The sequence below is a fragment of the Paramormyrops kingsleyae genome, chromosome 18 (genome assembly GCF_048594095.1).
Source record: "Paramormyrops kingsleyae isolate MSU_618 chromosome 18, PKINGS_0.4, whole genome shotgun sequence".
Lineage (NCBI taxonomy): Eukaryota > Metazoa > Chordata > Actinopteri > Osteoglossiformes > Mormyridae > Paramormyrops > Paramormyrops kingsleyae.
Genome location: NC_132814.1, coordinates 13697355 through 13721709, shown reverse-complemented (window position 1 = coordinate 13721709; position 24355 = coordinate 13697355). Strand labels below are relative to the sequence as shown.

Genomic DNA, 24355 nt, shown 5'->3' with positions numbered 1-24355 from the left:
CCTGACCTGGGTATGCGCTTCGAGGTTTGATGAATGGATTGTATTTTAATACAAGACACTTACAATTTACCATGAGCCAGGCCAAAAGACGCAGCCTGACGATGATGATGATGATAGTGGTGTAATAAAAACTCATGAACAGAGAATTTCTAATGCAATTGTACTCAAAGGTGTAGGAGAGAGTTTAATATTGGGGGGTTGGTTAATTACTCCAAATTAAATATTGGTGCCTATGCCCCTAATTGCACTAATGAATATATATGTGAACATAAGGAGACATTTAATGTTAAACAGTCCCTTTCTTTATATGTATACCACTGTGTTTGTGGATAATTATTAATGTAAACTCACAATAATATATTCTATAATAAAAACAGAAACAAACCATTGTATTTTTACAGATAATTAACAAGCAAAAAATGTGATAAACCCCAGCTAATTAACAGGCATCATTACTAACTCCCGGTTGTAGCTGGTCTTTGTTTAAAACCACTTCCCCTCAGTATAGCTTGGTGGCACTAAAGTCTTCGTGAACAAACCCCGTTTTTCCCTCTTCCCCTCATTTCCCCCACCCCTCGCTCCCTACTCATTTCGCACCGCTTTTCACGTGTTGAATAAATTTGCTACCCGGAGCGGGGAAGGAGGCTGGCCTTGTCGCGATATCGGGTTTCACTCGGGCTAGGTGCGGCGTGTCCGCCGAGCTTCGACACAAAGCCGGACTGGATGCTGTGGCGGCGGGGTGCAGATGCGCGAGCAGTGAAAGCCAAGCCGGTGGAGAGGCGGAGAGAGACCGGGGGTGGCGTTACACACCGGAGAGCACGCGTCCACCTGACCCTAAAATAACGGAAAAGAGGGAAATATTTACCGCAGGAACAAAGACATTACATTATAAATCGGCTGTAAAAACACACGGAATGGATATATTGTAGCCAGTACCCAATGTTGTCTGTTCAATGAACGCTTACTGGATTCCTCTGCGGTGGAAAGGTACTGGAGCTGTATCTGCATACAAACGGGATTTATTGGTGGATGAGGAGCGCGCATCTTAACATCCAGCGCAGGAGCAGATGAATGTAAGAGCTCGCTGAATTTTTCCTTTCACGTGGAGCGAAACTGGCCGCCCGAGGTTTAATCATCTCACCGAACTGCATTTTACTGCGCCGGTGACACTGTCACACTTTAGTGTGAGGAAGAAATGTGTTACACTGGTACCTAAATAACCAATTAAATGTTTCACCGGTACATGCATATGCGTTAATTCCATATGCATATTTTTTGCAGAGGTGTTTTGATTGCATGCTTGGCTCCTATTGTTGAATTGCCTGTATGACTGTCACGTTGAGTAAAATAGGTGACATTAGTGAACCGATTTGTTGAATTGTCAAAATTATTTTGTGTGCCATGCGGTCGAAACGGAGCAGGGAAAACGCCAGGACCTACAAACCCCCAGCATGCCAATGACATAGAAGTGGTATTTAAATGAAATTACCCAATATCTCTCTCTTTGTGGTCCGTTGTGCCGTTTAGAAGGCCTGACTCGCTGAGATCGATTTAAAACGGCGTCTGTCAAAAAGCGGCATCATCTTCTCCGCAAAAGGCGAAGTGTTTCCCCATTTATTCCGGACAGCACATAGGGTTTATTAAGGTGCCTATTCAAAACCCATGCATTAATATAATTGATTAAGCTATCATTTAAAATTTAAACAAGACAAACTCACATCAGATGTGTAGTTAATCTAAAATTAATTACAATTGTTTAAACTAATGTGTCGTAAATCGACCCGTGTTATACAATAAAAATCAAACTCAAACCTTTTTCTTTACACACTTCCATTACTCACTGAAATAATCGGATTGAGATTTTAGCTTCAGACAACTGCTGCCTAGATAGTATTACATGTGTCGCCTTGGTCAACAAAAAAGAAAGAAAATTCGACCTATACAACTTGTATTCGTTTTCCTCCCGAGTCACAGCATGATATTACCACTTAAGAAGTATATATCAACTTTATGATTTCCCTGCAAGGACATTTTCCGACGAGAGTGGGGTCGTGCAGCGGTTCATTATTTAGGGTGGCTTGAGTTTACCGTCACCGTTCGTGGGCAGATCGGTTTCTCCCGGAGCGGCGATGCGGCACTATAATGAAAACCGACTCTGCCCCTTAACTCGAACCATATGTCGGCAACTCTAGCGGGATCAAGGTGTTTTCCTGAAAGAGAGACGGCTACCGATCCGGGCTGGTAGTGAACTATACACTCGATCGTACGCGTATCTGACTGCCTGCAGCGTCGCTGCTGCAGCTGCAAGAACAGCAGCGTTTTATTCTGCCAACTGCTGTAAGGTTATATATTGTGCATGTATCGGTAGTTTCGTAGGTGTAGGAAAGCAAAGGTGATGCAATATGATTCCAGTCTAGGGGTGCATGCAGGATTAGGTATAACTGATTTTCAGCGCCTTTAGCGATAACAGTCACCACTGGATCCTCACTGGAAGCCCTGTGGGTCAGTGCTGTTGTAATTGGGCGAGTCGGTGCAACTGGCCGTCCGTTATATGAGGAGCTGCGCAGACTCGCCTTGTCGAGGATCGCCATCTGTATGAAATAGAAGTTCCAAAATCAGCTTTTCTTGGAGTCGCATCCATAAGCCAAATAGCCTTTTTACCTAGATGGTCGTTTTTTTGGCTAGTATCCCAGACGCACGAACACGCTACTAGGGATTATTCTACTAGTTAAATATTCATAATCATGTGAAGAGAAACTTTCGTGTTGGTATTTGGAGTCTTTTAAAAATTAAATTGGGACAGTCCATCAAAGGATAAAAAAACACGTTTCATTTAAGGCATTCCCAGTAGATTAACAGAGTCGTGTTTTTTCTCCGATAGGACAATGGAAGTCAGAACAATGCTTAGCAGTTCTCACAGGATTCTTGATTTGCCTGAAAACCCAGTTCTGAATCATGCAAGAGATGCTTGCATTACTGTCTAAAACAATGAAGATATTAGATGAATAGAATTTTTCTTAGCCAAGATTTCTATCCATTTTTAAATTTCGTTGCCTGATGGAGAATTGGATCGTCAAACACTGCATGGCTTAAGTCTCTCCTGGGGTGTATTTGTTTCCATAGTGACACGGAGTACCAGCTTGTCTCAGTCTTGGCCTTTTGAAAGTAGCAGAATTTGAGGGAAGGTATGCTGGCATGGGTTTTGGGGACCGGTAGGGAAAACCAGGAGCTGTACAAATGTTAGTTTTCTTTTCTTTCCCCCCCCCCCCCCTTTTTTTTACTTGCTTTGCAGAATTTTGTAAAACAAACAATAAGACAACAGGCAGAAAATACAAGTTATGTTTCTGGAAAGGTCCACAGTCAGTATCCAAGTGTTTTCCATATATTATAACTTAAGACCATCGTCCCAGATGACAGCCAATTACTTGAGTTTACTGTCCACCCTTAGAGTTCCGCTCACACACAGTTGACGTGTTGCCGTCTGTCAGCATGAATTAAAGGGGACTTTGATCTGAACGAATCAGAGCGTGAGCATAATTGGAGCCGGGGGTTCTGAGCTGACTTGGACCCTCAGAAGTCGGAGCCAGCCCCGCTAACCCAGGCTCCCGGGTCTGTCTTCTCAGGCCAGGCTACTACCCGGGGAACCAACCTATCAGTCTCTGGCAAGCTCAGATGCTGTTTCACCAGTCTCTGGAGGACCTCCAGATGGATTTCTTCCTCAGCGCTATCCAGACCTGCAGCGTCTGCTTTCGACAAGGCCAAAGGCCTTCAGAAATGGGCCTTGCTTTTCTCATTAAGGGGGTTGTGGGGGGGCAGTGCACACTAGGAGTACCGGGTGCAGAAGTGTGTCCACTTGCAAGAGTTAAACAGCAGACTTCACTTCTGAAGATTTTGAGGAGCTTCTGTTTACACGTTGCGGATTTGGTAACAAGGGTTATGGGTACCAGTGCTGTTTCTCTTCCCGGTAGGGACAGCGTGTGCCTCTATGAAATCTGTGGATGGCCTGCTTTTTTCTGTTGTGGTACAGTGTACAGATGCACCTTTATGTGCCCTGGTTTGTCATAAAGGCTGCCTCCTTCATTTGCATATGCTGACTGGCTCCTTGAACGTTTTACACTCTGAATCCCTCCCCCGCTGCCCCCCCCAGCATTGTAGGTAATGAAGTTGGACCGTTAGCGTGTCGTAGCAAGCCACAGAAATAATTTACTGTTGTTACTCTTTTCTGCAGGATTTTATTTATGATTAAAGGGATTATAACTGCTGAGCTGATTTATTTTTCAAACAAATAGCAGGTCGTAAAAGACTCATATAAATAAGAATGGGTGGCCGACTCGGGATGGTGTAAGGCGGTGTTTCCCAATCCGGTCCTTGGGGACCCACAGACAGTTCAGGTTCTTGCTTCCTCCCAGCTCCCAGTGGGCTGTCTGGCAGGGAGCTCTGAGGGAGTGAAAACATGGCCCGACTCTGGGTCTCCGATTGGGAAACACTGGTGTGTCACCAGCATCTTCTCCCATCTCGCTGACCAGGAGAAAGGCTCCTGACAGTATCTGCTGGGAGCTGGGCCAGACTGGAGATAAAGCTTTTGTGGTTGATGTGGTCTTTGTGAGCTTAGTGGGGATACCTGGAGTGTGAAAATAGGGTGACCCATGCAGGGGCTTCTGGGAAATATATTAGAACACAAAGGATTTGAAGGTGCTTCGGTTCTGAGGCTGTTACCATAGAGGGATACATATATGAGTATATTGGGGCAGAGGGTGAAATTTATATAAGGATCCTTCTTTGCCCATTTATCTTCCAGATGTCCTTCAGTGTCCTGCTGGTGTATGGGAAAGTCATTCACCCAGAACCTCTGGAAAGAAGTGGATTTATTGTGGGGGGGGGGGGGAGGTGTTTATCATTTGCACAAAAGACCTTGTGACCAAGAGTAGATTGTGAAGGTTCTTTGTCCTCACTCTTAGTTACAAGAAAAAAATAGATTTAATTACCACTAAAATATCCAAGATCATTGCTATTCCAGTTTGTCATTGCCTCTTATGACTGTGTTTTCACCAGCTTGGGTAGGAATGAGCTCCTGGATTTTAATTTCGTTGTGTAGTGCCAGTTAGCTGTTTTTGGGCCTTTGTGATGACGTTGCATGGACCAGCTGCATCGGTGAACTGCTAAGGATGATGCAGCCAGATGGCTCTTAACAGACACCATCCAATCTCTCTTGATTAATATGGTGGTGCTCGTATATAGAATGCAGATTCATCCAATAAGCAGGCAGAATATTTGCCTGGTGGCCAGACCTGTCAGCTTGGTACACCTGTGTTTGCAGCAAGAGATCAAAGCGATCAAAATCTGGATCTATACCTGGAATTGATATATCTTTACGTAATTTAAGAAAAACCTATAATATTATGATCTTAACCATCTATTTGTGCATTCAATATAATTTGATGTATCGCTTGTATTTTCAACATATGTATAAGCTGGCCTTTTGTACCGTTGCAGTTAAAGCATGATATATAAGATTTTCATTCTTCTCATTTTATTGTGTCTAGTCCATCTGCTTTGTACTTATGGCCAACATTTTACACCTGATGTCGTGCACTTGTGCATTTTTGATACTAAAACCTAAATTCCCTTCTGAGATATAATTCTTATATGTTTACAGTAATAGTTCCAGGCTTATTCTGGTTGGACATCAAGGCTTTTTGAGCATAACAGGAATCAAAGAAGTAAAAGGAATTTAAAAATGGCTGCCGTCAGCTAACTGTTGGCATGCGTAGTTGCACCATTAGTCAGTGGGCGGTATGCAAGAATTGAGCGGTAATAGCTCTGTCTGGCTAAGATGTCAGGAGGTGTGTGCATCACGCAATTAAAGAAGCACACATGTAACAGGTGTGTGATTGATCGGGCATCAAACCTGTGTTGACACACCCAGTGTAGCTTACCGAGCCCGCTGAGAAAAATGCCAGCTGATCCCACTGCAGGAGATCACTGCACCACTCACATGCATTCAGATATGCACCTTGAGCTCAGGGAATTTTCAATATGGCATTTTTCCCTCTCTTTAAAAATCCACCAGATAAATAAGCATAATTATGCCACTGTTCTAAAACATCTGATGACTTGCATTGACCCCTCCTCAACTTTTCATTCAGGAACTACATTCCTGACAGTACGATACTTGTCATTCTTAATATTCAGTGAGTTGTCACCCATGAATTATTAAGCACCGTTGCTCCTAGCTGAGCCAGTATCTCTTACACCAAGCGTGGCATCTTAAAACACCTGTTGGTCTGACTAGCCGCTGAAATATGATGGAAATGCAGTGTGGTGGCTTCCTTTGATGAAATCCCAGTGAAACGGACGAAATCTGTCTTAAAAATTCAGATGTTCCATATTAGGGTCAGAACAAAGCATATATTCCTTATTGTTAGCTGGATTTATTTTTTCTATTTTTTAAATGTAGGGTTTTTTTGATAAAATTATTTATTTAATTTTGAAATTTTTCTAACGTATAATGTTCTTATTGAACCGCTGAGTTTTTTGGGTCAAAACAGACCCCGCTGCAGGAGCCTTGTCTTCCTGTTTCCTAGGCCTGTTTTGACTGTACTTGATGTGTTTTGTCTTTCGTAATGTCATTCCGTTTCGGCATTGGTGAATTCCCAAATACAGCTCCTTTGTTATGCGATATCTTCCCAAAGACTGTGTGGTGCTACCATCTGGAAATTAATGCTAGAAATCCAACCGTGATGTCATATCCTGCTTAAGTGATCCCAGTTGTGATTATTCATTTTCTAGGTGACAGAGATGCTATTTCTAGGATCCGAGCAGAAAGAGGTCTTGAGGCTTGTGTTTTGTGTTTCCGTCCTGAGCTACAATGGCATTAACAATACCCTTTGTCTCATTTTGGGCTTCCATCATGTCAGAACCTTAACACTTGTCCGTAGAATGGAGGCTGTTACCATGGAACACGACAGCTGCAAACATTAGGGAATGTTGTGTGTCTTTTAATATAATCTCTCTTGTCACCTGACCCCTCTACAAGCCCCTGTCCCTTCATGCATCCTTGGAGACAATTGTTTGGTGGAACAGGCTAGAAATAGCAGTGACAAATTAGTGACAACAGCAGTAACATTTTGTAGTTTGAAAGTGATTGGGACACATGTCTTCCCTTTACCAAGGGAGTTCACCAACCTCTCTGCATCGCAAACTGAGGACCAGAATGTCTTTTATCTTCAGCCTACCTCATTGTCTGAAAACGCTAACTGTCCATGTGTACCTGTTTAGCTGGAGTGTCAAGGCTGTGATCTGCTTTCACAAGCCCCGAGGCCAGATATCATGAGAGAAGTTGGGAACAAGTTACTGCCCTCTTTATGACACCTCTGACACTAAGTATAGGAATCTCAAGAGGCAGGGAAGGTAGACAGATGCAAGTTGTAGGACTGGATCCAGGGGTCTGTCTGCGTCTGTAAGCCTGGCTGAATGACTGAAGCCATTTGAGGCTTCTTAGCCTTCCTGTTGGTGGATGTAGGGGTAGGGGACGAGATTATACGTCTGGATCCAGTAATTTCTTGGCAGAAGAAACAAGGAGTTCCAGAAGAGTCAAGTTATACTGTTAGACAGTCGGTTGCTCTCTAAGTTTTTAAGAAGCGCGATGAAATCTAGTCTGTGCAATTGGATTGTAAAAATAAAGATCCTTGGTACCAAGCTGGCTTTGGTACTGTGAAGAGCATTTAGATCTGCAGGATCTGAAATTAAACGGACCTCAAAAAGGGTCATCGTATCGCCCTTTTGATTCTGACTAATGGTTTGATCCCTGACAGCTGAGTTGCTGTATTCGTGCAGATATGTCTAGTGTTAGAATTTAGCGAACCCCAATGAAAACAATTACTGATGCATTCCACGTAGCTGACGCAAGTGTCGGAAGACTGGGGTCTGAGCACCAACATTGTAGCTCCAGCATTTCAGGAGTAAATGTGGTGCAACATCAGAAGGTGTCAAGCACCCAGCCTAAGAAGCGTGGCTATTTATGTGCTTTTCACACTTTTTTGTTTTTTTGTTGAGATGCCACAGGAAGGTATGCCCCAAATGTAGGCAGAACCTTTCAACAACCCACCTCCCCATCTCAGCAGCTTTGTCGTTACTGTTCCTTTAGTGAGACTTTACTTCATTTGAGTTGGTGTTGGGAGGTGGTTGGACAGGGCTCTACAGAGTGAGAGAGGAAAAGGTACATATATGGTGTATTTTTCTTCTACATAGCATGTATATGATGAGGGTGTTGAGTAGGAGGCAGGGAGATGTTGAGTTTGCATGGCGCTACATCACTTTTTGTCCTGTTTGATTTGGCGTACCCGGTTCGACCTGTTACATCCATCAGTCCTACTGGGTCTCAGAGCCAGACCTGGGGAACCCAGTCCCAGCGCTGTGTGTGTGACCTTCAGAGGTCCACCGAGCGTGCTTTAGCTAATGCAGAAAAACAACCCCAGATCCATTTTTCTCATTCTTCCATCACATCCAGTGGTTTGAAGTCTTTGGTGGAATTCTGCATCCTGTGAGCTGGGAGTGTAAGGGTGACACTGGAGTTCTCTGTCAGGCCAGGTATAAGTTGGCGGGGCGGGGGGGGGGGGGGGGGGGGGTTAATCATGAAAATGAAAATCACAATCACGTTTGCTTTTTAATAACGGTTTTCTCGAGATTCATTGGTCCCATGGCCAGGAGTCATCTTTATGGTGGATATAACTGTAGCGAAATGGGAAACTTCTTTAAGAGAATGCTGTGATTTAAGTTTGATTTTTACACTAAATCCTAACACAGCATTTCTGCTTCCCTTGTAAATCATTGTTGATCCACTAGAGGGAGCATCAACGAGCACAAGATCATTCATGTTCAGTCATAGCAAAAGTGAGGAAAAGTTTTATATTCTTTTGCATCAAAGTGGAGCTTAGTTTTTTTAGGATTACTCATTATATTACTTTTTGTTGGGGGTGATTTAGAAATTCCGTTTTGTTACTGCAAGCATTTCAGACAAGCTTACTGACAGTGACAAAGTGCAACTATCATGTGGTCAACCATAAAGTGGGCAGTGATCCCTGTGTCCTGTTTGCCAGCAGAATGTTTTGAGGTTTGGATTGCACAACAGTCCCTGTTATTTATAATATCTCCTGCACGGGATTATGGTGTCTATGGATTATGAAAAAATGCCTGCCAAGACCATCTTACTGTATCCAATTATCTCATAGCTCATCTACACCAGAGTTCCCTGTGTTTGGTCATCTGCTTTCTAATTGGCTGATTATGTTCCATTTATTAAAAAAGCACTTTGGAACTTGATTGGTCATTGTCTTAATGGTAGAAGTTTATTGGTGGGGAGGAGTTAGTGGCCCGTCTAGTCCAGACAGGTGCAGTTGCTTTTGTAGGATGTGTAGATAAGCATTTTTGTTATATGAGGGATGTAGCAGACAGGGAACGTGCACATTGAGAATGCCCCGGAGACTGGAATTCTCCCTCCCCAGACAGGTTGTGCCTCATAAGCAATTGTTGTCTCCAGATTTATAGGGGCCGGTTAATGTATTTCAGAGCTTTGAGCTTCCATGAGTTAATGGCCTGATTATTTCTGGTGGGAAGGTTGTCCGAGAAGGAGGAGGTTTTGCGGTTCCTAGTCAGTGGGAGGCTGTGGAATCTCATTCCCTAACTGCTCTCGCCTCTCCAAGGCCAGCCTTGAAAGGGCTGCTTCAGAAGCATAACCAGGTCTGCCCAGATGTTCTCATGGCGACCTGTGGGAAGTGTTGGCTGCTCTGACGGTGGTGAGGGCCGGCAGCCATTTGTTTGTTTGGCAGGGAGGTGGGGGGGGGGCACACCTGCATTTAACTTCAAACTTTATCAACAGTGCAAGCAGCTGTGATGTAAAAGTGCTGACAGGGGAGTAGACACGCACATGAAGAATGGGCAAGTGTGTGGAATGCAAAGGGAATATCTATGGCATCTATACTGTGTGGAGCTGATGAGAAAAGCTACAGGCAAGGAGACAATTCCCAAAGCTTTAGGGATGTCTAGTGGCTGCTGTCCTGTGGAGAACATGCCCAGAGGATCTGTATGATGCTCGGTCAAACTATTACGCGAACATGCGATTTATCAGTGCAGCCTAGAACAGCCTATCAGGTCTCTCGGTTGCTAACTTATGAGTCCAGCAGCAGTGAGTAGCTGTTGTGCAGTTTCTTGTATGGATTGATAAAGTTTTGAAAATGGGAGAGCAGAATATTTTAAAAAGCGACAGGGTGAAATAAGACCTGCCGTGTTGAGGTACCCACCACTGCCCCCCCCCCCCCCCAACACATTTCCACATATGGTACCGGAGGACCACATTCCTCAAGTTGACACCTCCTGAGCTGGATGAATACCCAGGGAGCACTTTGGGCCTCTGAAAGGAGGCTTCCGGAACACCAGGTTCCTCTCGGCTCAGAGTTCTTATTAAGAAGACCCCTACCTTTGCCCCAAGTGTGGGGCTGGTTTTGTGCGGGGGGGGGGGGGGGTGGACTCCAGGGTCCCAAAATCTTGTCTGAGCTTATTTAATGCTCAGGAATTATTGCTTCGACTTGTCATCTTAAATTATTGGATATAAATCAAGCTGCATATCTTTGTAAATTAAACTCCTTCGTCAAGGTTTCTTGTGTGTGTGTTTGCGGGTGTCTGTGTGTGTTTGCGGGTGTCTGTGTGACACTGGTGAATTGTTTTAGATTCATTACACTGTTTGAAATAGTAAGATGAAAAGCTATGGATGAAGTCTCAAAGGCTCCTGTCTAATCGCAAGAGAGCACTTCTCTTACCCACAAACAATCCTTGCCACATTATGCTGTTGATATTTGCTGTGTATTCCAGGGATCTTATTCATTGCTTAAGTGCGTGCACATGTGTAAGATGCATTCACTATGCATGACTGTTTATACTTTCTCTTAATAGAACCACTGGCGCTCATAATGTTTTGTTACCGCATCGTTCCTGCAGGCTTAGGGAGAAGTGGTCGGCATGAAGACGATGTCTGAGGGATTGGGGAAGGTGCTGATGGCTCAGTTGCATAAACGTGGCACCTGGAACCAGAGGATGCTGCTGCTGCTGTACGTGACTCTGGAGCTTATTGCGACCCACGCCACAGCTGTCCTCGGCACTCTGGAGCTGCAGCTGGACGAAGAGCAACCGGCGGGTACCATCGTGGGTGACATCAGCGCCGGCCTGCCCCCGGGAGTCACGGCAACGCTGTTCTTTATCGCAGACCAAGAGGGTACTGGAGTTGGAAGTGACCTGGATATTGATGAGACCAAGGGCATCATCAAGACAGCCCGCGTCCTGGACCGGGAGGTGCGGGACCACTACAGTTTTATTGCTGTCACCACATCAGGGGTGACGGTGAAGGTGTCTATTGTGGTGAATGATATCAATGATCACGCACCAGAATTCCCGCGGGAGAGGACGGTCCTCAAAATTCCAGAACAGACAGCAGTGGGTACAAAGTTCTCCTTGGAGCCTGCCACTGATGCAGACAAAGACCAGCTGACCACTCAGGGTTACCAAATAAAAGACGGGAACGTGGGGCAGGCTTTCCGCTTAGATACCAAAAGGGGATCCAACAAAGTACTCTATTTGGACCTGGTCGTCAATGCCGTTTTGGACAGAGAAAAACGGTCTTCCTACAGTTTGTTGCTAGAGGCTTTTGACGGGGGCTCTCCCAAGAGAACAGGGCAGATGGTCTTAGATGTCTTCGTGCAGGACATCAATGATCATGCGCCTGTCTTCAACCAGAGCCGCTATCATGCCATCATCTCAGAGAGCATGCAGCCCGGTAGCAACATCCTACAGGTATATGCTTCTGATGAAGATGAGGGTGACAATGGACTGGTGCTATATGAGATAAATAGGAGACAGAGTGACCCAGAGAACTACTTTGTTATCGATCCTCGTTCTGGGATGATCACCCTCAACAAGCCACTGGACTATGAGATACGGAAGGTCCATGAGCTGGTTGTTCAAGCCCACGACAATGCGAGCCAGCCAGAGGTGACAAACGCCTTTGTGACCATCCATGTTCGTGACTACAATGACAACCAGCCCACCATGACCATCATCTTCCTCAGTGAAGATGGCTCGCCCCGAATCTCAGAGGGGGCACAGCCTGGCCAATACGTGGCCCGAATCTCTGTCTCAGACCCGGACTACGGGGAATATGCTAATGTCAACGTGTCTCTTGAGGGTGGCGATGGCAAATTTGCCCTGACAACCAAGGACAGCATCATTTACCTCATCTGCGTGGACCAGGTGTTGGACCGTGAGGAAAGGGACTCCTATGAGCTAAGAGTGATGGCCACAGACTCTGGCACGCCACCCCTGAGGGCCGAGTCCTCCTTCACCATCCAAGTTACCGACATAAATGACAACCCCCCTCTCTTTGACCAGCAGGCCTACAAACAGGCCATTTCAGAGGTGGTCTATCCCGGGAGCTTCGTCCTGCAGGTCACCGCAAGGGACAAAGACCAGGGCCCCAATGGGGACATCCAATACAGCATTCTCCAGAAGTCTGGCACCCACTCAGATTGGTTCTCGATCGACCCAGTGACGGGGATAATCACCACAGCAATGCAGCTAGATTTTGAGATGGACCCCAGGCCCCAAGTAACGGTGGTGGCCACTGATGGGGGCCGTCCACCCTTGTCCTCCACCGCCGTGGTTGACATCATCTTGCAGGATATGAATGACAACAAGCCCGTTTTCGCGGGCAGTTTCTACAACGTGTCCATCAATGAGAACGTCGAAGTGGGAACCTGTTTCCTTGAGGTAGGGATTATTTATGCATGCACCTTATGGTTTTATATAAATTGAAATATCGCTTTGGGGAGTTCCCCAATTAATTGTTCCTTGCCATTGCTTGTGGTGTGAGGTGGAATTTTTGCAGGGTTGTGGAAAATGTCCAGAAAAGCTCATATTTATTTTATTGAGATGTCAGACATAATACCATGCCATAATATGATTAAGATACAGCTATTGCTCAAGCTGGCAGCACAACCATTAAATTTATTCATTTGTGTAGGAGTCTCCTGATCTGGAGCTGATTTAAGGGGCGTGTTTCGCACAAATTCACTTGGGATTTGAAGGTATTAGCGATGGGTTCACCGGCATTCCACGAGCTACAGTGAGCAGCCGTGATCAACGTAGTCTGTCCCCTCCTTCACCTCTCTGAAAAGAGTTTCCATGGTAACAGAGACTGCGTAGGGGAGTAAGCATCAGAGCAAAATCTGTGAGCTTCACCCTGAGCATAAATACAGGTTATCACTCATATTTTTTTGTGAAAAGACAAGTGTAGGTGCCTGGAGTCAAAAAAAGGCACTTTTCACTACAGACACATTGTTCATAAGTGTAGGAACTTTTAGACTCAGACATTTCAATAGAATGAGAAAGGAATCGCTTCGATGAAAGACTTGTGGGACTTGTTTGCGTGTTTCGTAGACCTCCTTTGTCTAAAAGCAATGTGGAAGTCTTTGAAAAATTGAGTTTGGGAAAAGGAACAAGAAATTAAATGATTGGAATTCCGGATTTCTGCAAGCCTGTTTAACAAAAGATGCATGCAGAAGTCAGCCACGGATCGAGTGCACAGAGGATCGGTATTGACTAGATGTGAGATGGGAGGGGGGCGAAGGTTTAGTGTGGGGGTGCGGAAGTGAGATGGAGAGAAGGGGTTGAGGGAGGGACAGATGGGGAGAGGCTCAGCACTGTCCAGTTGCTTTTGGCGGTGCTGAAGAAGTGGAAACCACAGGAAATGGAAGAGTGATGATCCGAAATGTCCCAGTTGCCCAGAAGATATGGGTTATACATGCACGAAAGGAGGAGTGAGATGACATTGAAGTATATTTGTCTGGAGAAGGAGAATTTGCTGTGGATCTTAATAAATGGAAACAGGTGTAATGTATCAGTATATGGCCTAGTACTAGTGTCAACTGGAATAGTGTATTTGGGAACCTGTAGAAGGACATGATTTTATGTGACCGATGCATTCTTCTGGTGCCCAAGAATGATCAGCTCCAACCAGAGTGACATAGACATAGGATACCTATATTCCTCCAGTATCCCCCTGCAACCCTAGTTAACCCAAGAAATAGGATCTTCCTGACACAATAATGAAAGGAGTTCTTCTGACAGAAGGTGCTTGAGGGAGTTGGTGTTCTTTATGTGATCTGCTCTCTACGAACAGGCCGCCAGCGACCTCCCTCTTTCTCGATTACTCTAATTCCATCTTGCAGTGCTGCAGTCTGTTCTTCAAGCTTGTGAGATTCTGCCACGTTAACTGCGTTCTCTGATTACCAGAATTTGATTACCGTTTTTTAATTAAAAGGAGTGTAGCAATAAGGTGCTTGGGAGATCTGTCAATGAAAACCAAGCATGACAACTAAAATTAGAACGACAGGCCTCCAAACTATTAGTATTAATCACTGTGTTACTGCAGTATGCTGGGATGTAAATGGAAAAGACAGGTCTCATGGGAAATGTGAATTGAAATGAGAGATAGAAAATAGTGTAAGCTTTATGCCCCCCATTCTGGGTTGTTCCCTACCTTGTGCCCCTATCCTTTGGGATGGGCTTTGGACCCCCCTAAATTGGACAAGTGGTTTCAGAAAATGGATGGATGGATGGAAGCACTGATATTTAGTGTACAGTATTTTCTGTCACAGTGTCCAGACTAGGGATGCTCCTTTTGACCGTTTAACCGTTAACCGAAATAATTAATTTTGACCGAATATTACTATCAGTTAAACGGTTTAAAATGTTTTTATATATATTTTAATTATTAGTAGTAGTATGAAGTTTTGTGGCATCTCAGCTGAAGATCGCTTTTCACGTTCTAAATACACTGGGTTTGAATCGGCGACTGTGATTACAGGCACACAGGCTTAGCCCACTGAGCCATGAACACAGGTACGAGCTTTGCTGCTGAAAATGGAAACATTGGCGCAAAGCTTCAGCGGCAGAGACGTATCCGTGTGCTATATTGTAGCCGATCGGTGTAAACACTACCCAGACATGTGCTCTTGTTTTATTTCGGTTACAATGGGCGTATTCACATATTTCTTTATCCAATACTAACTGTCGGATTATCATGTTGTTATCATGCGAATAGCGCAATTTGCAAGTGGGAAGGCGATCAGAGCTGCTTCGAGACGCAGACGCTTAAATCAGTCACTCTTGTTCTTTCTATTCGTATCACGAAGCTATAAAAGTATAGGCCTATTTAGTTTCTACCTATATATATATTTGAAAAGTAGACCGTCCAAGGTTTGAGGGTGTTTTTTAAATGTGTATATGATAAAACCTCGCAGAGTTATTTAAATGGTTTGGCGAAATTTCTGTCAGATCCCGCCGGCGGGACCGCCGACCCCAGAGGAATTTAATATTCTAATCTAATCAGTTAACGGTTAATGTTCGGTTAACGAACGGCGGTTGTCGGTTGGGAAAATTAATCGAAATCAGCATCCCTAGTCCAGACAGTCACATCTCTGGTGTCAAACTTCCTCTTGTGAGAAACAGGAAGCTGTACAGGAGGAGGACACTGATTCACTTATAATGGGCCAGAGGAATATGTGGTCAGAGAGCTAACACAGTAATGGAGTTCAATGGATCTCCCTTGATCTCCATCCAGGAAGATTCACTAGCCTGGGGAGCCAGTTGGGACAAAAAAGTATTAGAAAATACTTCTCTTGCATTAAAAAGGGGGGGGGGGCAAGAAGAGTAATGTTGGAGCTCATCTCTGTTGGGTGCAGCTTTATTCAGCAATGTGAAACGGTCATCTAGGGGATTATCAGTTGTGTGGCGCCTTTATTGACCTGAAAAAGGAAACACTACCGCCGTTGAGTTATTCTTCATTTCCTTATTTCCCCCCCCCCCCCCCCCCCGGGAAAATTTCCAGACAAGTCGGGCTGTTGTGCAGAGTGGCGAGTCTGTTTCGTGGGTCCTGTCGGTGTCATACTCAAGGGGTTCATAACGGATGTTTTTGCCGGTTCCGTCTTTGATTCTAGAGGCAAGAATCGCCCCTCTGTCCCCTTGCGGTCCTGGGGTATGACCCTCCAGCTCTAACGGAAAGGTGAGAGGCTTTCCCCGGGCACTGGAGGGGGAAGTGAGGCCCACCTGAGGTCCCCATGTGGCAGGATGGAGGCAGTGGAGTAGACATGGTTTGTGGGGGGCATTGTACCTCTGGCTCCTTCATTGGGTTTGGTGTTATGAATAATGACATGTCGGCCCGTTTAGAAGGACCTGTTTTGGCATCTCCCTTCCTTGGAGTGTTGTGATTTCATTAGAGTAGAAACCTACAGTTTGCGCCTTTATCAGTTCCCCTGCAGGCAGAGGAGGCTTCCTGTCTGGATTGTGCCTTTTCAGACTTAGTAGCTTGTACTGTGCACCCTTCCTGTTCTCATGACAGATCTCCAGTTCCCTGTTCCATTCATCTCCTAGTCCTCCTCCCCCCGTTCAACCAGGGGTGGGGGGATCAGATGAGAATCCACACATAGCTGCCCACTGTTTGTATAGCATGGCAGGATTCACCCTGAATATTTGTTTTTGGGGTGACTTGGAACATCCCGCTCATCGAGCGGCCAAGAAGGTTTGCTTTGCGGCACCAGAAGATGACCTGTGATTTGCCACCATGGCGCCGCTTTCCGTGCCTGCCAACACAAACGTGGCAGCTCAGCTGAGAACAGCAGCACAAGGGGTGGGTTGAAGACCTCAGCCAGCACCCATGGAGGCAGATTGGGAGCCCTGGTGTGTGAGGGGGGGGGGGAAGCCGCACATGGATGGATATGCCAGAAACAGCGGAAAGAAACAGAGACAGATAAAAGGAAACAGGGAGGAGAAAGGCAGAGACAGAGAGGAGAGCTGTGGAGACAAAAAGGAGAGAGAAATAGATACAGAAAGAAGGAAAGAACCCTGGGAGAGGCAGTGGAGAGCTGTCAAGAAAGAAAGCAGAGAGTCAGTAACAGAGAGTGAAGCAGAGGGAGAGTGAAAAGAGAAAGTTTTGGGGAAATTGGGTCAGGATCTTATCCAATTATTCACTGTCTCACCTGAGTGGCTTACAGTAAGTCAACCAGATACCCTTCCCCGAGTCTTTTCTCTGAAAGTCCCACCCCAGTGACTGGCTGCCCCAAAAGCCCACAAATCATTGGTTCTTCTTTGATTTACCAAAAATATAGTTTGGGTTCATGCTTTTCTTGGTTCCACAAGGTTCCACTAGTCGTGCTTAATCTTATGGAGAAACTGGTGCCAACATCTGGTGGCACATTAAAGACAGAAAGGAAGGTTCCTTCGGCCGGGTTCTTATAGCACAACTCTCACACCCCCCCCCCGCCCCCACCACCCCAGGTGGAAGTTATGAAGATACACTCCCCCCCATCTCTCACACAGCTACCTGCTTGAAAATTTTGGTTCAGAGCCTTATTACTCCTGGGAGTTACCAATGTCTCCCCAAAAACATCCCATCCTGCCAGGTAATTGGGTCTCACTCGGGCCTTGCGGTTTTCTCCACTGTTGGATTGTCGGATTGTTTTAATTAGCTAATCAGCTGTGCCAGGCATCCTAACACCAGACATCCTAACACCAGGCATCCTAACACCAGGCATCTTAACACCAGGCATCCTAACACCAGGCATCCTAACACCAGGCATCTTAACACCAGGCATCCTAACACCAGGCATCTTAGCACCAGACATCCTAACACCAGGCATCTTAACACCAGGCATCCTAACACCAGGCATCTTAACACCAGGCATCCTAACACCAGGCATCTTAACACCAGGCATCCTAACACCAGGCATCTTAACACCAGACATCCTAACACCAGGCATCTTAACACCAGGCATCCTAACACCAGGCATCTTAACACCAGGCATCCTAACACCAGGCATCCTAACACCAGGCATCTTAACACCAGACATCTTAACACCAGACATCTTAACACCAGGCATCTTAACACCAGGCATCTTAACACCAGGCATCTTAACACCAGGCATCTTAACACCGGACATCTTAACACCAGGCATCTTAACACCAGGCATCCTAACAGGCCTCCTGTCTTTTTAATCCGGCAGACAGATTGCTGTCGTTTGAAACACAAAAACTAGCACCTTCTCCATCAGGCTGGCAGCTGGGATCCAGCACATCAACACCATCCTATACTCCTGCTTTGTTTGAAAGGAAAGCAGTGAAACTGGAGTTTTAATTGGGATATGGATGTGGCTTATGGAAACCATTGCAGAACTTGAGTGGTAGGGTCTCCTCAAACTCATTAAACATGCTCTCTTGCTTATAACTCTACATGGGTGCTTTAGGGGGATGTAAAATATTACAAATGAATAAAAATGGTTGTATGGTTCTTTTTATGGTCAGCAATTGGGTCTTCTCAATGGGCTCCTTTCAGAAGGCTGTCCATGTAAAGGTAGAGGGCTTGTAGGGTCCTGGCATGTGCAGTGGAGTTCCAGCTGGAGGTTAAATACGGACAGCAGTGGATGAGTCCAGAAATTATAAATCCAGACCAAGATTTTGTTTGGTTGAGTATAAAGAGTCACAGTAACATAGTTAGGGGTGTAAATCACACCTTTCCTCACGATACGATACAATATCGATTCCTTAAGCCAGCGGTTCGATTTTTTTTTATATCTCAGAAATCCCCACGATATGATACGATGCGATTTGACTTCGATACTGGGGATTGTAGTCGAAATGATGAAATTTCACCCAATCCTTTACATTTCAATGAAATGCTCCACATTTCCCTTCTTCGGAATAGCAATGGTAGACTGACAGATGAGGCAAATGCACTTCAAATATGACAAAAAAACAGTCCTCCTCCCATTCCGTATGGAAGTGGCAGGTTTTTGGCTTCTTACTTGGTCCAGCTCCCCCATTCATTTTTATACCCTTTCTTAAGTTTAGTAGAAATAAATTGTAGGCTGACTAGGCTACTCGGTAGCTTGCAGCAGCTGGCGCGGTTGAACGCGTCATCCATCCTCTATTTTTTATGCCATACATTCGACCCACACTACCTTTGCAAACGACCAGTAGATCGCGATCGACGTATTGGGTGTAGACCATGTATACGTCGGAGTGGATCATGAAAACAATACTAGAACAGGCGAGAAAAAAAAATGCATGTATCGATATTTATCCGGTCACATCGATGCATCGGATCGTTTGCCGTTGAATCGATATATCGATACAAATCGATGTATTGTTACACCCCTAAACATAGTAGGCCTACTCAACTGGTTGGTTGGAACAAAACCTTGGTCTAGATTTTTGCTTTCTGGATCTGAAATGTGGAGGAAAGATGCAGGGGTGACTTGTTGAGCACATCCTTTGGCTGTTGATTTCTTCTGCAATCTCCTTAAATATCTAGGTAGTCTGTGTTTGACAGTCTATAGATCCATCTGCTACCCTCCAATGCTTATATAAAAACATATCCACCAGTGTCAGCCAGATTTTTCTGTCACACCAGTGTTACCAGGCTCAGACCACTGAGTTTGCACATCCCCTGATTCTCTGATGCTGTTGGATAGGTTCAATGGATGAAAACAGTAGCTTGTTTGGCAACTCAGACAAGCTGGCAAATCGTGGTGGCGGCTCGGATGGTATGATGTGAGAATGTGACGGAGGCTGCATACTGATGGTTTGTTAAGGGACAGCAATAGGCATCAAAGGTCATGTTTTGACTGGTAAGGTCAACCTGTAACCAATAGTCCAGTGATGAATGAATGTGATTAAATCAAGTGTATTGTATTAGGTTATTCTTTAGTTTACTTAAACATAGAACCTTAAGAAAATGTGCAGTTTCCTCCTTTCCTCCTTCCTCTCCCATCAATAGTGCGTTTTTCTGTGTGTTCTCTGTGGAGTAAACCAGTGTTTCGCAAGCCAGTCCCTGGGGTCCAATAGACAGGCCACGTTTTTGCTCCCTCTCAACTCCCAAAACACCTGTATCAGGTATTTGTTTTTTTTGGATTGGCTGGGAAGTCAGTGGCAACAAAAAAATGGAGTGTCAGGGAGTGTCAGGGAGTGTCAGGGAGTCCCCAAGGACTCGCTTGAGAAACACCAATAACACAATGCTCAAAGGGATTAGAAGAATGTGCAAAAAAAAAAAAAAATGTGCCGCATATTTAATTACCTCTCTAATACTTAGATCCAGAAATTCCAAGGAAGTGTGCTAGAGTAAATCCTCTGAGGGCATTTGTGTTTGGGAAAAGCCAGTGGTGTCGGAGGCACGAGTTCATGCTTTACACATCATTTCATTGCCTGCTGAACCTGCCTGCCGTTACACCAGCTGGCAGCATCAAATCCTATTCTTTGGGAAGGAGAGCAGCGCATTGTGGCTTCCGTCATCGTTGGCGGCTGCCCGCGTGTGACGTGAGGTAATGTGATTTTAAGAAGGACAGACTATAACTCTTCTGATTTCTCTCTTTGCCCTTAAAAGAGAGGCCAGTAACACAGAGGTTAGTCTTTTGCCACAGGTGCTAATCGCCAAAACCACTCAGCTTATGCTAAATGTGTCATTACTGTCCCAGATACAATGACCGGGATGAGTCTAAATGCATGAAATTGGGGTCGGGGGGCTTTTATATGTCACATTAGACACCTCAAGGCTGGACAGTAACTGAAAAAGTGTTGTGGCTTCCTCTCCGCATTGTATCCTCAGCGGAAATGGAGCCAAAATAGGTTGAAACCATAGGTGGAAGCAGGAAGTCACATGACGTCTTATAGCATGCTGGGATATAGTGACTATTTTCTAGTGAGGGCATGGGTGTGAAGCTTGAGTGGGTGGGGAGGAACAACAGGTGGGTGCCCCTCCAACCCCACCCCCCAACCGAGGCGCGACATAGATTAGTTGGCGGTTAACCCACCTGTGTGGCTTGTCTGTCCTTCCTCTCTTTACTCGTGTTCATGTTACATTCATCCTCATATGTGGGGAATGGAGAGTGAGGCCAGGTGGATGCACATCTGGCATTCCTGGGGATAGCAGCGGTAACTGTCCTGGCTGCCGGTCATCTACAGGATGCTCTGGCAGAATCAAATGTTACACTGTGGTGAATTGGTGTAAATGAGCAGGCCGGTGTAGGGTCCTGTGTGGGGGAGGCTTTGGCTGATTCTCTGAAGGGTGGGGGAACTTTTACCTCCAGTCCTTTCTTGCCCTGTTGAGTCAATAACCTGTGTTTCAATAAAAATTTGACACAGGGACACAGAGTTCAGAATTACACCCCTTCATGCTGTGGGGGAGACTTGAGACAATTGTTGAATCAAATCTGGTATCTATTTACTGATAATCTGTGTACTTTTAGTATGACATGCTTCATAAAGGTCAGAGTTTTTTGCTAGGAGTGTAGGGATGTATATCCTGGGTTAGTTGTTGAGCTGTGTAAAATGAGAACTCTCTCCAGGTGTGCTTAATGAGAAAGAAAATTAATAAAATTAATGAAAAGTTGTCTGGAGAATCAGTAATTGAAGAATGGCTCAGCTTTGGGCCCATTTGAAGTCAGGGCTCAGCAATGAAGGGCTGATAGGCTCTTTGGGGGTTTGGCTCATTACTATCACCCCCAAATCCCATCTCAGAAACTCCCTACCCACAATATTGCAGTAGAGGAGGTTTGCATTATTGAACCTGCAGCTGTCTCTGCCCCACCACCCTTAGTGGCAGAACCCATGTGCTATTCCAGCTGGTGGCTTCAGATAACGATTAGCTGATAAACGACAAATAAACCATTTTTCTTTGACGCCACTCACATGTCGTGACCCCCTAAACTTCCCTTCTTTGTCTGATCACTTGAATATATGATTTTTTTAAGGTGGGGGGAGCATAAGAAATTGGTGAGTGACAGGGGAGGGGGCATTCCAGGGCCCAATCAGCTTTCAGCTGGGGCTAATGCCCCTGTGGCCCCGCCCCCGTATACACCCCCGCCGTCCTTTCAGGTCTGCCGCAAGCTACGGGCAAATTACTTCTTTGAGATCTCACCTCCTGACCTGAGGGAAGTGCCCTGTGACATCTTGGCACGGGGCAAAGCAGGCATAGCCAGTTGGGGTGACGAGTGACTGGCACAGCAGGAAGCACCATTGCCTGTGTCTGTAGCTCCTCCTGACTGCTTACATCAAACATCCTGTTCTTTTATTCCCCCTTTTGGCTGACATTGGTATGGCTCATGTCATGGAAATTGCCTGAAAGGTGCTTCTATATAAGAAAAACACAGGTAAACCAAACTGTGCAGATGATGAGCGGTGGGAGGGATGACAGGTGACCCTGTGTGTCTGCTTTACGAGGCTGGAAAGGGGAACATTTAATTTAATGAGTTTCCTGGACAGCAGCTTGAATGACAGAGGAATGTTTGGTTTTTTTCTGGCTTCCTGTAAATCGGGAAGCTGGACAGGCATTCAAATGCCGGATCTGGGAGGCTGATTAGGCCGGAGAACGGATCCAGTGACTAAACCGGCAACACTATTTCTGTCGCGCACGCAGAAAATCCCTGGCGTTCCGCTAATTAAGAGGCTTCCTAACTAGCTCGACAGAGACATCAACGTGAAAGAAACGGAACTGATTTTTACTGCCGGCTTTTCGCGTTGTGTGATGCCGTTACACTGCCATCACCTGATCTCACCGCAGAGCCCTGGGTACATATTTGAGCCAGCTTCAGCGAAATACAAACTTTGCTTCTGTGGCGGCGTGGAGGTGGTGGTGAGAGGGGAGGGGGGGGAACAGATGGTGATGCTAACGCGCTAACAATGAATATGTATCATTAGCATTCTACATGTAAAGCTTGTATGGCTGCGTTCCACAGGTCCTGCTTATTAGCACTTAGCACATTAACACTAAAAGGCACCTGAATGCTTGCTGATGTTCTGAGGTAAGCATTTGGGGACCTTAATGAGGTGGCATTGTACATTATTAGCCCCATTAAATCACCAGTCAGCCCTGCACCTTGACCTTGACGTTGGCCCAGTAACCTCGAGGGCCCCTGGCTGGCATTCTGCTCCTTAAGCGCTAACGTTGCACGCTAGCATCATTTGTATGGTGTTTTTTATGCAGCCCTGCAACATATAATGTAGCACCTTATCAAAAGTGACCCGGCCTCAGTCCTACCTGTGAGGGAGCCAGTAAAAAAGGCTGTTTATAGCTGAGTCTGCCCTGCTGAGTGGCAGCGGCGATCCCAGCACCTCCCCGAGTCATAAAGGGGCTTGTTAAGGGGGTGTTGGGCTGACTGGTGGGCCATTCATTTCCACTGTGCATCCCTGTGTTTTCCTCCAGTGGCAACAGGAGCTGTACTGGTTAGGGAGCATGTGACTAAGGGGGTGCTGTACTGGTTAGGGAGCGTGTGACCAAAGGTGGTGCTGTACTGGTTAGGGAGTGTGTGACTAAGGGGGTGCTGTACTGGTTAGGGAGCGTGTGACTAAGGGGGTGCTGTACTGTTTAGGGAGCGTGTGACTAAGGGGGTGCTGTACTGTTTAGGGAGTGTGTGACCAAAGGTGGTGCTGTACTGGTTAGGGAGCGTGTGAATAAGGGGGTGCTGTACTGGTTAGGGGGTGCGTGACTAAGGGGCTGCTGTACTGGTTAGGGAGCGTGTGACTAAGGGGGTGCTGTACTGGTTAGGGAGCGTGTGACTAAGGGGGAGCTGTACTGGTTAGGGAGCGTGTGACTGAGGGGGAACTGTACTGGTTAGGGAGCGTGTGACTAAGGGGGTGCTGTACTGGTTAGGGAGCGTGTGACTAAGGGGGTGCTGTACTGGTTAGGGAGCGTGTGACTAAGGGGGAGCTGTACTGGTTAGGGAGCGTGTAACTAAGGGGGTGCTGTACTGGTTAGGGATCTCTAGAGGGAAATTGGTTAAAATATGTAGGTATAAAATGAATAAACACAGGTAAAATAGCTTTATAATAAATGTTGTGAACAGACACAAGGGTGCCCCCTGTGGGCATTCCTGGGATGGCGGCTGAGAGGGCGGCCGTGTGCCTGGCCTTCGGCATTGCAGCGTGCCACTTTTTAAGATTCACATCACATCAGGACCAGCGTAGCGCCGTTCATTGGGCGTCGGTCACACTTGGCCGCTCCCCAGTCAGCCGGCACTCGTTCTGTGGGGTTCTCTCTGCCGCGGCGGAGGGGGGTGGGGCGGGGGGTGGCTACAAAGGAAGCACAGATAGAGACGGAGGTGAGAGGAGGCGCGCTGGGAGTGGGCCCAGATGGAATGATGGGGGATTGGTGGAGTGCAGGACCTAGGAGGGGAAAGCGAGGAGGGCTGGAGGGGGGGACGCAGCAGCCAAGCACATGTTCTTGAAAGAGGGAGGAGCCTGAATCGGTGGTGCCGGTTGCCAT

The 24355-nt window shown here is 46.1% G+C and overlaps 1 protein-coding gene across 1 annotated transcript in view; it reads left to right on the top strand.

Moving 5' to 3' along the window:
- Nucleotides 1-567: 567 nt before the first annotated feature.
- The window catches only part of dchs1b (dachsous cadherin-related 1b), a 94899-nt gene continuing 71111 nt past the window's right edge, over nt 568-24355 (top strand). Inside the window, exons 1-2 of the mRNA XM_023805229.2 lie at nt 568-1073; nt 10993-12813. Of these exons, the coding sequence (XP_023660997.2) occupies nt 11014-12813 (1800 nt within the window). The 5' untranslated portion in view covers nt 568-1073; nt 10993-11013. The remainder of the gene's footprint in view (nt 1074-10992; nt 12814-24355) is intronic.